The 15,262-nt window shown below is 33.5% G+C and overlaps 1 protein-coding gene across 9 annotated transcripts in view; it reads right to left on the bottom strand.

Annotated features, from left to right (window-relative positions):
- The window catches only part of LOC145286169 (rab GTPase-activating protein 1-like), a 261,723-nt gene that overhangs the window by 30,634 nt on the left and 215,827 nt on the right, over positions 1-15,262 (bottom strand). For all 9 annotated transcript variants that reach the window (XM_080134953.1, XM_080134951.1, XM_080134949.1 and 6 more), the window contains 6 exons: positions 14,493-14,652; positions 10,916-11,163; positions 8,602-8,715; positions 6,665-6,739; positions 6,378-6,503; positions 2,782-2,925 (listed from right to left, as the gene is read on the bottom strand). In XM_080134953.1, the coding sequence (XP_079991079.1) occupies positions 2,782-2,925; positions 6,378-6,503; positions 6,665-6,739; positions 8,602-8,715; positions 10,916-11,163; positions 14,493-14,652 (867 nt within the window). The remainder of the gene's footprint in view (positions 1-2,781; positions 2,926-6,377; positions 6,504-6,664; positions 6,740-8,601; positions 8,716-10,915; positions 11,164-14,492; positions 14,653-15,262) is intronic.

Genomic DNA, 15,262 nt, shown 5'->3' on the forward strand with positions numbered 1-15,262 from the left:
AAATCCTAATTGTGTTATTTTTATCTGTATAATTTTATTTTTTATTGTATACTCTTTAATAATGTCCTTTTTTATATTTTATTTTAATAAATCGTTTCAAAATACAAATACTCAATGACAAAAAAAGCAAAGGTACTGTTTTGCATCTTCATTGGTTCCAGTAGTGTCACATAGAAAATTAGGGAAGACACTAGCTGACTATAGTCTTTTTTTTTTTTTTTTTTCAAAACCAAATAAAAATTAAAATTTATGGCCAAATGAAATAATATATTTAGAAAATTCCATTTGACTATAAATATAAACAAAACCAAAAAAAAAAAGGTGGGGATATTTTAACTTTTAATCTGTCATTATTCATCAATAACTTGCATTTCACAAATGTTCGCTATGCTTTTTCTTACTTGCATAAACATGTCACCTTATTAACATAATATACATCACTCATAAAAATATGGCCGCTAAGAGCATAAACATAATCCTGAGGTTACCTCCCTTAGATAATAGAGAAATTAAGATTCTTTTTTCATAGGTAACATAATAAAACAATCAGAAAATTTACAAAAGATGAATTCATAGCAAATTAACTACTAAATACAAAAAAAATAATGGTAGTCTATATATTCTATTTAGTGCTTGTAAGATACAGTTGACAGATCAATTTTTTTAAATATACCGTTTTAGAGAAAACATTACGTATTTAATTATGCCAAAAATAGTACTATATCCAAAAATTACAATTCATCAAGAAGGAATTTATTTCTAATTAAAAGTAATTTTTACTGAAAATTGTGTAAAATCGCATTTTTATTAGACATTACAAAGTAGGCTGTCAGAGGCTAAATGCAAGGGACATAACGCTGAAACAAATATTTTAGATTACTTGTGTCATGACTGCAGTATTTGTCTATAGCAATAGACTTTCTTTTTTTTCTTTTTTTTTTTTTTTTTTTTTTTTTTACTAAAAACACAATAGCAGTTGTTCCAGATGAATTTTCATAATTTTTGGATATATTACTATTTTTAACGTGACAATTAAGTACATAATATTGTTTATACTTAAAACGATATATTTAAAATCGATTTGTTGACTATATCTTAACAAGCACCTTCTATTTTACTCATTTTTCGAGATTAAATTAAATTTATTTTTACAATCACCAAATTGTGAATAAATCTACTACTAAACAGATTTTCATAAACTCTGTTCAAAATGTAAGACTTGGTTCAGAATAAACTATTAAATTCTAGTGCAGATCCAAATGATCTAGAAATATTTTTTTGTTTTGCTTCATTTAATATTCTGATATATATTCCTATTTACTTGCCTCCCAAAAGTGCAGAATTAGACACAAGGTCAATTTTTAATGGGGAAAAATCCAATTCTTCAAAAAGGGCGCCGTGAATTGGGACAAAAGTTTTAATTGCCTCAGCCTAGAACTGGACATCTCTCACTAGATTTTGAAGTCGCCTTTGTACTGTGAAAGCATGTCTTTAGATGCAACAATAGTACTCCATCTTAGCACATATTTAATTCTTATACAGACAGGTAGACGATTATCAGATTTGGAGTCGTAAGATTATCCAACCATTTTTCCAGCTACCTTAACAATGGCTTAAATGTAAGTATTCTAGGAGACGTTCTAAAAGTAATGCCTCCTATTTTTTTTTTATTCTGCTCAAATGGATCAAATTGCATGGTTATGATGACTGAACTTATGCATTCGTGGTTTGAAAGTTTTATCCCTGTTGCAGATATTGACTGTGTGACACTAAGAAAGCAATCCTTGTCATAGACAAGTGTCAGAAGCAGAGATGCTTCATTGAATTCTTCCATGCAGCAAAAAAATTTAACTGATCAACGTTCAACAGGTGCTGCTGAATGTTTATGAAGCTAATGCAGTTGATATCAATACAGTTAGGGGACGGGTTTATCGATTATAGTGGAAACAGACATGCAAGTGACTAAGCATACTCTAGACTTTTTCAACTGAGGCATCATTAATTGCTGGCATTGAGAATGGTGGCGACTATGTAGGAAAATAAGTTCTGGAATAAAAAAGGTTGCTCGTTTTAATGGTACCACCCCAGTCTTCATAGCTTTTCAATGTTTTAGAATCAAAATATAGGGGCTTATTTTTATAATGACCACTGTATTTCAAGTCTGGAGATCAGTTCTAGAAGTTTGTCAAAGCAGGAAGCTTCAAGGAGAGAGTCGTTCATTTCAATTGGGGCAAAGTGAGGATCTGAGCATTCGTAGTCAAAAGAGAAACTTGACTTTAGACATATCGAAAGTGATTAGACACATTTACGAGGTAGCAAAACAAGAAATTGACAGAGACAACTAGATCAACAAGTCAAACAAACTGGAACAAAAGAAGCAGGAAATAGGTCAACAATTTTGAATAACACATGTCATAATAGTATTTATATCAAAGACTGAGATTAGCAACATCTTATCTGTGAAAGACAGAAAGCCAACGAAATTACAGATATATTTCTGCACCTTATCAAGAACTCTCAAATGAGTCAGAGATTCAAGATTAGAACTCTACAAATTAAATTCATATTTTCTTCAATCTCAAAGACATCTATATTTGACATTTAATATTTTTGAAAACATGAAACAAAAATTAAAGTTTTGGAAGGTAACAAGCATTTTAAAACAAATTTCTATTTTGCTTAATGAAAAATGTAAAACATGTATGACTGTAAAAAATATGATTGAAGCGTTTTTTTTGTTGTTGTTTTTTGATAATCAAAGTAGATTCATGGGACACTTACCTCACTAAGATAAAGATCAAGAACATGGAATACCATATGAAGTGGAAATTTAGCAGTAAACAAAGTGAGGAACCATTGGGAGGCAAACATATGGGCTTCCAAACCCATCTCCATGAAGTGTGTGTACAAATCTGGAAGCAAATCCTACAAAATAATTAAAAAAAAAATGGTGAGTTAGTACAATATCTTTTGCAGTCAATTATAATGCAAATATCCTAAATGATAGGTACAATAACTTAGTATTTACTTTTAAAAAGCTTGTTGTAAAAAAATTATTACTAATCTCTATAAGAGACCTTGTTTAATGGTTTGTTATGCTCAAGTTTGAAATAGCATTTCTGTGTACACATTAATGTTTACTCAGACAAAAGACTTCCTGATTTGGAAGTGACTTGCACTAAATGGTGTAGCCTATACGGAAGGCAAAAAAAAATAATTTTGGGGGCAATATCAACTAGATCCATGTTTATTACGAATTTTAATTATTTTCAGATAAATGCACATTTTCTTTTCCATTATTATTTTATTACATGTAAAAAACTCATTTTTTAACAATGTTAAGTAAACATTCATTTATTTATTTTAATATACTTTTAGCAAAAAGTAGACAGATCTATTTTCTGTATACAGTATGAATTGGATAATTTTTTTGATATACGAGGTGCCTTCAATAAGTTTACAGACTTTTTTCTGTATGGGCACTTTTATTGATAATACACGCATAAAACTCTAGTCCCCTTCGAAGTAATCTCTGGCTGCAATGCACTTGTTGTATCTTTCCAACAATTTCTGGAAGGTCCCATGGAAGTCCTCTTGTGTGAGCATGTCAATGACCCTCATCACAGCCTCTTTTGTCTCAATTTTCTCATAACGACAGTCTCTAAGGTTTTCCTTGAGCTTAGGGAATAAGAGCAAAGTCTGAACTATAGGGAGGATGAGGAACTGTCTTGATGCCCATCTTGGTCAAATAGTCTGCGACAAGAATGGAGTTGTAAACTGGAGCATTGTCCTGGTGAAAATGCCACTGACTTAATTTGAAGAATGCTTGTTTAAAAAAAAGATAAGTTTCTGGGTAGATTTGCTCTGTCTGGCTTTCTTGGGTCTGGGATAGCCAGCATACTTTCACTGGGAACTGTCTCTTGGTCTCTGAGTCATAGTAGTAGATTCAACTTTCATCACAAGTCACCAGAGCATCAAGAACTACAGGATCTAAATTGATCAGGTCAACCATCTCTCTGCTATCATAACACCATCATCTTACTTCTTAATCTTCTCTGAACACTTTTGGGAATAATTTCATGCAAATCTTCTGCATCTTCAGTTCCTCACAAATAATTGTATGTACAGTTTCCACACTAACATCAAACTGTGCACTTATCTCTATAGACACACAACAGTCCTTATCCATGAAATTCTTTATTTGGCCAATCAACTCTTTCTTACTTTGTCTACACCTACAATCAACAACTCCCTTACTCTTTCTACACCTCATCATCCCTCACAGACTCCCTGCCTTCCTTGAATCTCTTATGTTACTCAAAAACTGATGCTCAATTCATGCAAGATAATTCAAAAGCAGTCTGGAGCATTTCATACATTTCTGTGGCATTTTTTCCAAGTTTAAAATAGAAATTTATTACACATCATTCTTCTCATGTCCAGATTGGATTTTTGAAATTCACCAGCTGTGACATTCAGGCTTTAATCGGGTGCATTCAAATATTCAAATTTCTGCTGTAGCTGTTCATGTAAACCTGAAATCATAATTAGTCAATTATCTCATAAGATGTATAGCAATAACATACTGAATTTTCAAAGGTCTATGACAATTTAAAATACCTGTACAAAAAAGTCTGGAAACTTATTGAAGGCACCTCACATTTTTAATTAAAACCATTTGAATTATTTAATAGTGCTATAGTACAACCATAGTTGTTTCCGAGTACTATTGATTGGTTTGAGAGCTAGATATGATAGATGACTAGAAAGCACTGAAATATTGGAAAACATTTTGATGGATTGCATTGGATTAAAAATATAAAAATTTTAGCTGCAACTTAATGCTCTTTGAATACTGCGAGATATGAGCTGGGGAATTGTAAATGGACATGTGATAGTAATGCCTATCAGGAAGAATCAGAGTAAGCATTCTGTGTCTGCTCAATGAAATTCGTCAAGAAGCTGCAAAGAAAAGGTGAAGCAAGATCCTGGTAAGGCAATGCAGACCTTGGTGAGATGGATATCAAGCTATTGTCCATCCAACAGTTGCGAGGTCAAATATTTACCACCCAGGCACAAAAAACTGCATTACAAGAGACACGAAACTACAAAACAAGGAGCAAACATCCAATTGAACTAGAGATTCTCTCTGGTTCTTCTGAGGACCAATTTCATATTGTGCTGAACAACAGGTGGCTGGTCTACATTTAGTATGAAACACTGTGCATCATGAAAATCAAATTTCTAAAGACTGATAGCTTTTTAGTGTATTTCCAATAAAGGCCACATCAACCTTACATATTTGAAAAGGGACTCAGACTCAATTCAGATGATATATTGAGTTGCATCCACTCTTGCCAAACTCTGGATGCAAATGGTGGCTACAGGAAGGCCATGCGTTTGGCAACAATACTCCACACTGTCATATATTCAAGAAAATACAGACATGCTTGTTTGAGAATTTCCAAGAGTTCACTAATCCTAACACCTGGTTCTCTAACCTGCTTGATGGCAACCTCATGCACTATTATGTGTACAAGGCAGTTGAAAAAAAACACAAGCTAAACCACCTAAAATAGCAAGCAGCTGCTGATTTCCTGGATCAAATTGGTGTTCAGGCATCTCTTGAAGGACATCATGAATGTTGCATGCCTCATGTTCCGGCCCTGTCTAGAGACTGTGGTGGATGCTTAGGATGGTTCTTCAAATGAGCTGTATTCGGAAAATGGTCTGCCAAGAGATGCACTTAATTTTTGGAATATATCAATTATTGTCGAAGATATGTTTTGGTGTAAGTTCAGAATTCAACTTAAAAAAAAAAAAAAAAAAAAAAAAAAAAAAATACAGAAAAATGTCCATGGTGTATGTACCAGTCATGGAACAAAAACACCTTATTTCAAAATTCATATAAATTGATCAAGTTTTTTTTTTTTTTTTAACTAAGAAAATCAAATTTTATGAGGAAGTAAGAAAGTTGCCTTGATTCGCCATATTTAATAAAATGGTTACCTCCCCCTTAACCTCTTGAGAAACAGATCAAAATCAGCCTTGTATCACGAAAAAAATGATTTTCTATATTTTTTCTTTTAAAAGACTACTTGATCAATTTACGTGATTTTTGGAGTATAACATTTTTGTTTTGTGACGATTATGTACAATGATTTTTTCTGTGTTTTTGTTTTTTAAATTAGGTTGCACTCTGGACTTGGAAAAAGAGTTTTTTTTTTCTTTTTTTCAAGTAGTATCAAATTTATCACACACACACTATACATGCATTTAATACATTCAACCATTACTACTGATATAACAATGAATAAATATTTTAAGCTATTAATTTATAAAATATTAGAAAAATGAGATGAAAGGTTCTGATTTACCTGCATAAATCTCTGGATTTGATAGAACTTGAGATGCAATTCTTCAAAGCCTTGTTTGAATAAATCTCGCAGGCCATATTCAAACATAATTTTCACAAGTACACAAAAGGCCTGCTCCTCTGGCATCTAAATGTAGGAAAAGTGAGAAAAAAAAAAAAGACATACTTGACATAAAAACAAATACCTCAAATTTAATAGACTAAATTTAAGAAATATTTCAAGTATTCAAACTGCTTATGACTTTTCAATCATTTTAAAATGTTTTTATTATAAATTATGAAACTTACGTGTAATAATAATGCAGCAGCAAGAAAAGACAATCCTTGGCAGTATCCAACCTCCTCATCATACACCGAATAGGCCTAGAAAAACATTTACAAAGGAAGTTTGAGAATTATATATAAAAATTGATCTATATCATACTCACAATTTTAAGATTTTTATTTGTATAATTTTTAAAAGATTAAAAATATTTATTACAAAAAATTGTTCTAGAAAAAAATATTAAAAATTATCTAATATGTACATCAAAAGAATTATATATATATATATATATATATATATATATATAGCGAGATAAGACACAGATTAAAAATCAGGTGAAATATCCTGATAGATATTACTTGAGGTAATACTTTCAGGTTGATCCTAGCCAAAAAGGAGAAGCTCAATATTTAAGAATAGAGCAATATATAAGTTTAGTGGTTAAAGTTAAATTCTGAAAATCAAAATATAGACACATGTATTCGAGTCAAGAATTTATTGTTTGACAAAAGGAATATATAGAAGGGGGTTATGTTAATTTCATAATCCATGGATTTTCAATAATGGCTCATATCATCAGAGGAAATGAAATGCGGTTAGCAAAATGTTCAGCTGTGAATAAACACGTACAATAATAAATGTGTCTATTCACAGCTACACATTTTGCTAACTGCTTTTCATTTCCTCTGATGATATGAGCCATTATTGAAAATCCATGGATTAAGGAAATTAACATAACCCCCTTTTATATATTCCTTTTGTCAAACAATAAATTCTTAACTCGAATATATGGGTCTATATTTTGATTTTCAGAATTTAACTTTAACTACTAAACTTATATATATATAAACAAAAATTACAATTAAATTTACCAAAATGATCCAAGATGGTAAAACTAAAGTATATTACAAATATTAAAGAATTAATATTTATAAAGTAATCTCAACCAGATGTAAAAGCTTGATAAAACCAAATAGGAGATAGAGCTTATAATAAGAGCGAATAGTTAATAAAACATGTTAAAAAACACTTTGAAAAAGAGTTAAAAACATATTTAATTTGAAAAGGAAACACTAAATAAGTAGGTAGTCCTTAATCTGCGAAATTTCAAAGAAATACTTTCCTTCTCATCAGAGTAAAGGAATTAGCAAAATGCGGGATCAGATTTTGCTTGCTAAAGTATTTGATGAAACTGCAAGTAAGTCAAAGATCTTACTTGATAACAAAAAGTGAAGCAGAGGGAATAGGGTGAAGAAAACGGTGATTTCACATGAATGGAGGTCTGGTGAAAGGTAAAGTATCCAATGACGGTAAAATCCAAAAATGTAAAGCCAAGAAATCTAAAATCCAAGGAAATCGCGTAATTGGAAGATGGTCCAAAATAATCCAAAAGGCCGAAATCTGAAATAATTCACAAATAGGTACAAGGAAAAGAGGAAAGAATTCCAATAATATTATTAAAAGAAAAATAAGATATGCGTTAAACTCAACTGGATTTTACTTGTGCGAATGGAAATTTAACTAACTTTCTTGGCTTTACATTTTTGGATTTTACCGTGATTGGATACTTTACCTTTCAGCAGACTATCCATTCATGTGAAATCACCTTTTTCTTCACCCTATTCCCTCTGCTTCACTTTTTGTTATCAAGTAAGATCTTTGACTTACTTGCAGTTTCATCAAATACTTTTGCAAGCAAAATCCGATCCCGCATTTTGCTAATTCCTACCCTCTGATGAGAAGGAAAGTATTTCTTCGAAACTCCGCGAATTAAGGACTACCTACTTATTTAGTGTTTCCTTTTCAAATGAAATATGTTTTTAACTTTTTTTCAAAGTGTTTTTTATATTAACTATTTGCTCTTATATATATATATATATTAGTAAGATATAAAAATATATGGCAATTAAGTTACACAGAAGAACAAAATAAGTAAAAACGAAGGCAGCAATTAAATTACCTTGCTGATTTTATGCAGTGAATCTTGACCAACTCCTCCTGACTCTTTAAAGAAATCGTGAGCTGGGAAGGTTCTGTTAATATCTCGCAAAATAACTTGTTCATTTGGAGACTCCTAGAAAATAAGATATTGTAACATTTATTTTTCTTATATTTTATTGTTAGTAAACAGACTCACCTTTATCTCCAATTTCATGACGAACAAATCTTGTAAGTTAAAGAGAAAGTTCATCTTTAGGTGTAAGTTATGGCGGTTGGATAAAGAACATGTAAAAACGAGAGTTTGGAAACCAAGTAGTGAAATCTTTGGCTACCAGATCCACAACATTAAGTGTAGATGAACAATAGAAGATGCTGAAGAATACACTATTGGATCAAACTTGTGGATGATTGCAAAGGCCACAAGGCATAGTGACATGGTAGTGGAATAAGAAAATTAAGTGTATCAAAGAAAAGAGGAAAAAAAAAAGTCAGTGAATAAAAAGTTTAGTGAATAAAGACTTGTATCTGGATGAAAAAAGGGAAACACAAAGAGCAATATAAAAAGCCCAGAAGGAGGCTGAGAAAATCAGGTTTCTAGATATGTTACAAAAGGATTAAAAAAAAAAAAAAGTACTCAGAAAAGCTAGACAGATGGCAAAGACAAACATTGATATTAAAATATTCAAAATAATGGAGTATTAGCAACAAATGAAAAGGACAAGCGGGACAAGAAGGAAAATGGCACTAAGAGTAATTGTTGAATACTGAGTTTATATGGAACAATGAAAATTTAAAAGTTGCAAAAACAGGATCTGGTCCAGCTTTCAGAATTAAGAAATGGTATGGGAAGCTGTAAGATGAAGGGTAAACCTGCAAGATCTTCAAGCATTGTTGCAGTAATGTTAAAGACTGTAGATGAAAATGGTATCAAGCTGATCACATAATGAGAAATCATATTAAAAAAGATTTAGTACAATCGTAAATTGTTATAAGAGTAAAGAGGCAACATGTCCAATTGAGATAATTATAATAGTTTAAAGTTAATAGATCAGGTCCTGAAAGAAATTAAGAAAATAATTTAGCAGCAAATAAGAAATCAGATAAGCCCAGATGAAATGCAGTTTGGTTTTGTACTTGGGCAAAGTACCACTGATGCTATATTTATCCCAGGACAAATGCAAGAGAAGTATTTTGGTAAGAACCTGTATTTTGCTTTTGCAGATTTGGAAAAAGTTTTTGACAGAAGAATGCCAAGAAAGGTGGATTTTACATAAACTAAGGGCAAATGAGTGGTTGGTGAAGGGTGTTCAAGTAATGTATAGAAGTGCTCAAAGTTATGTAAGAGTTAAACAGCAAATTCAGTGACAGCTTTAATGTTAGAATAAATCAGAGCTTTGTACTGAATCCCTTGCTTTTCATTTGTATCTTTGAAGCATTGTTAAAGGAGTTTCGTATGAATTGTCTATAAGAGATGGCTATGATTGTTGGAAAAAAAAAATGAATGAAAGTTTCTTTGCTCAATTTGTAGAAAAGGAGTTGGATATAATTCAATCTTTTGAGGTTCTTATAAGTCTTGAGTACACATGAAACGCATTGGAATTAATGATAGTTTGAAAGAGGATAAGTAGTTTTGCAGGAAATGTAAGACAATGAGGATTGATGAGAACTTAGATGTGGACAAACTATATTTGGACAGCAATGCTACTGAGTTGTCAAGAAGTTGTGTTACCTTAGTGATATCATTGGAGCACAAGATGGAGCAGGTGTTAGTGCGATTGCAATAGTGGATGGAGTAAGTTCACAGTACTTAGACCATTCCTACTGTCAATCGAGGTTAGAATCTATCAGATGTACATAATGTAATAATGCATGGAAGTGAATCCTGGCCAGTGAGGGTTGAAGACATGAGTTGCATGGCGAGAACAACACAATGGATGTGTAATGTGAGTATTAAAGACAGGCTTAGTACTGACGATCTCAGAAGAAGATTAAATCTGGACAGTAAAGAGATGTGTGCAGAACAGGATACTTCAATAGTATGGACACATTGACAGAATGAGTTAAAGTTCTTGGGTCAGTAGATATAGAACAGCTATGGTAGAGAAGCCAAGGAAAACATAGGAAAAAAATATTGACTGGAGAGAAAGAGAGAAATTAATACCTTGCCAGAAATAGGTTAGGAAGTTAATTTCTTAAAGCCATGCAACACATACAAGAATGTAAAACGAGATGTTAAACGAATATATTGATATTTCTAGAAGACAGTATTAATAGAGACATGAAATATAACGTTGAAAGTTATGTGCAAATCATTTATTGGATAACCCATTTACCTTTGTGATGAGAATCCTGTAAGCTTCAAGCAGTTCCGTGTTGTTATCACAGCCAGCCAGCAGCTGCCACACTTCCCCACGTAAGGCTTCAGGGATACCTTTTCGGGCTAAAGTAGACACCTGTTTAGGACGCATGGATAAATTCTGATGCCATTTGATAAGCACATCATGCCACGCCTCCAATGTATTCTCATCCTTCACATCTTTACTCACGGAGCCAGAACCACTGAGTAGAGGCTCATCGCCATCTGAAATAGAAATTATAAGCATCATAGAACAAAGTTTTGATAAAAACATCACATAAAATATAAAAGAACTAGATCAGAAAATACCCCCCCCATCATCATCATAATAGATTTAATAACAGTTTTACATGCTAACGTTTTGGTATACAGCTTCAACGATAAACCTGCTTGAGAGAGGAAGGTATTGATAATGAATAGGCACCCAGAGAAGTTCAATACATATGTAAACACTGAAGTGGGATAAATAAGACAAGTGTATATAGGTTTATATATGTATGAGCTGATGGATATATAAATATGTTGATAGTATGTATAAATTTTAGTTAACGCAAGTATATATATATATATATATATATATATATAACAGAAAACAAACAGTTTTATGTGATTTTTTTGTTGTAAGGAAAGTGTTTAATGAAGACTGATTTTCTTTTTTTGTTTATCTAGAAGCAAGTAATGTTTTTAAGTATATTTCATGATTTTGCTTTTGTTTTGTATGTTATTACTGTTTAAAAATGAATTGTTCCTATTTATTTGCCTCTCTACAAAGGCAGAGTTAGACACAAGGTCAGTTTTTAATGTGGGTAAAATCCAGCTCCTCAAACAGGGGCACTCTGAGTAGGAACAGAGATAAAAATTGTCTTGGTCATGAAGGATTTCTCTTCTACTGACCCAGGATAGAAAAGGTGAAGTGTAGTATCAGAACAGATACTACCTGAGAGTATCTTGTACCTCTACAAGGCCACTATTCGCCCATGCATAGAATTTTGTTGCCACATCTGGGATGGTGCATTTGCCACTAGTCTTTCACTCCTAGATCAGGTTAAAAAAAGAGTCTCCAACCTACAGGGTGAACCCCCCCCCCAAAAAAAAACGGGCCTTGTGTACACTTTATGTGATATCTCCATTATTTATTCACCGATTGCCCTTATTTTACAGGACATGGCAGGATAAACGACCGTGAGTACACCAAGACCCCAGTGGGAGCTGGGACAAAGAATACACTGTGTTAAATTTTACTACAAGACAGGATCGTTTAAGAAAACCCAGGACAGTTTCATGCGTCAGTTCGAATGTGAAAAGGCTCCATCCAAAAGCAGAATTCAAAACTGGGTGGACCACTTCGAGAAGTATGGGACCGTGGAGAACCTCAACACTGCCAGAGAGAACTGCCCAAGCTACTCGGGACATCCCAAGAAGCGTCCAAAGAGTGAAAGAGTCTCTCCAACAGAGTCCGAAACGCTCTGTGCGTAAGCGAAGTCAGTCTCTCGGTATGTCCCGTGAGACTTGCAAGAGAGTGCTGGTGAACGATCTCAGGGCTTACCCATACAGAATACAGACGCTGCAGACCCTTACAGCCTCAGACAAGAAGAAGACAGGGCTATGGCAGTCAAGATGCTCGAGAAGATCGAGGAGACACCAAGTTTCTTTAACCTCCTTTGGACCTCAGATGAAGCCCACTTCCATCTTGATGGAAAGGCGAACTCCAAGACAAATGTCTTCTGGGGGTCCTCCAAACCCAATGAAGTAGCCACCAAGCCCCTACACTCTTCTAAGTGCACGATGTAGGCTGAAATCTCGGCCAGAGGCATCATCGGACCAATCTTCATCGAAGTATCTGACGCAGCAGTGACAGCCACCAAGAAGCGGTATGTGAAGGTCCTCAAAACCTACAAGAATGAGCTCCAGACCATCTACCTGTCGCTCATGAGCAAGTTCTGGTTCCAGCAGGACGTAGCAAGTTCTCACACCTCAAACCTGTCCAGAGATTGGCTGAAAGAGAACTTTGGAGGCCGAGTGATCAGTCTCAAGACTGATTTTGAGTGGGTACCTCATAGCCCAGACCTAAGCCCCCCAGATTTTTTTCTTTGGGGCTATCTTAAGGACAGAGTCTATGCAGGGAAACCCAGAACCATCACGGAACTCAAGGAAGCCATCAGGGAGAAGATGAGTCATTACCAATTTGGTCTGTAAGAACGTCATGAACAACTTCGTGCTGCCCCTCAAGAAATGCACAGAGCTAAATGGAGGCCATCTAGAACGTATGCTGTAGAACGGAGAAAAAAAGGCCAAAGACCCTAGTGCTTTGACGTGATGTTTTGAATATAACAAACTAGTTATGACCAAAGTTTCATTTCATTCGGACAAAACACTAAGAAACGGGGCCTAATTAGAGTTGGGGCCCATTTTTTTTGGGGGGGGGGTCACCCTGTAATAGGTTCTGCACAAGCAACAAAACTTCAACCTCTGTCCCATTGCCAAAATGTTGCATCTCTGTGCCTGTTTTACAAGTATTTTAATGAAATGTGCTCCGATGGACTTTTACTCGCCCCCCCCCCCTCGATGTAAATACCCCTGATTAACCCAACAAGCAGCAAAATCCCAACCCTACACTGTAAAGATTCCTACATGCCGAAAAGCCTTCTACTCTAATAGTTTCTTCCCTCAAACTGCTAGACTTTCCTCTCCTAGGTCCCTGCTTTCCCTACTGTACTAATATGCAGAAGTTCAAGTGTAATGTGAACAGATATCTTGCTGCTCAACTCCCTACATAGTATCTTTGTAAACTTAGTCCCAATTAATAGCTACTTATGTCAAAGTGGCACTGTGCCTTGTTTGGGATCAAATAACAGTAAAAAAAAAACAAAAAAAAAAAACATACTAAATCATGTAGTAGAACTTAGTTGGAATATAAAAATATATTTATGGCAAGTAAGCTACACAGAATGATTTCCCTCTGGAATAAAATATGAATGTTTTTTGTGCAGCTTACTTGCCATAAATATACTTTATACAACTATTAAGCTCTAGTCACATATTAAGCACCATTAAAGTAAATACTGAATAATATATATATATATATATATATACACACACACACCATATATTACTTTATAATATGCATATACATGAAATAATGTATATTTCAAATATAAATTTAAAAAAAAACAAAAAACACACACACAAAATTGTATTAATAGCTTAATAGTACAGAACTAGAGATATAAATCCCTTATAATTATGTTAACCACTTTGAATAAACGATACAAAACTCGTTACGAATGCATAAAAAAAAAATCATTTTTTTTATCCATTAGATCAAACAAACATTATGACCCATACTAAGATGATATATATGAAAGAAAAAAAGCATTTTCTTTATGCTGAGGATTGATAATTTGTATTAGCCATTCTATTAATCTCATCTTCATAGTTATAATCACAAACCTACAAAAATAGACATGGTACAAAAAAAAAAAAAAAAAGAGAATATTAGTTGGAATAATCCAAATGATTTGCATTTTTATAAACATAAATTTAAGAGTACCTACCAGATTCTTCTTCAGGCTCCTGAGGGGTCTGTATATCTTCTTGGAGCTGTTTGTTAGAATATAGGCCTAGCCCAAGGCCAGCTTTCTTCCGATCAATCTCTGTTTGGCTTTCCACACTGACCACTTCATAGTTAGATTCGCAAGATAAGGATCCATCCACCTGTAATAGCAATAACAGCAGGGAAAAAAAAATTCAGAAAAGATTGCAAGTGACTGGCACAGTCCAGAACAAATGACGTCTCCAACCACTGAACGCTCTGAACATGACGCAAGTAGGAATAAAAATAAATTGAAGATAAAAACAGTCACATAATATAGTACGGACTTACATTTAAGAACCATACAGAGAGAGAAGAAAATTGTCAATTAGTTCAAAGCAAAAAGGTGATATATATATATATATATATATATATATATATATATATATATACATACACACACACAAAGTGAAATAGCAGTAGAGTAGACAGGTATGAATCGGCAGGTGTTCATGATATGTGAAGGAAAAAGAGGATAAGTATATACCTGTAGCAGATGTATACAGGCTGTAGACATATCCAGATCAGTAGACATATATACATTCAGTACATACACTACTAATGGATATAATTGTTGCCATTAGTAGATGAAAAAGAAGTTTAGCAGGAAAAATGGTGGAAAGCGAAGCCGGCAGAACAACTGTGAGGCAAGTGTGAAAGCAATACCAGCAGTGACCGTAATTAGTCAATTTTAAGTAACAACAATGTGCAACACCAATGTTTATTGATACT

This window comes from Euprymna scolopes, chromosome 10 (genome assembly GCF_053919585.1).
Source record: "Euprymna scolopes isolate OS-2025 chromosome 10, ASM5391958v1, whole genome shotgun sequence".
Lineage (NCBI taxonomy): Eukaryota > Metazoa > Mollusca > Cephalopoda > Sepiida > Sepiolidae > Euprymna > Euprymna scolopes.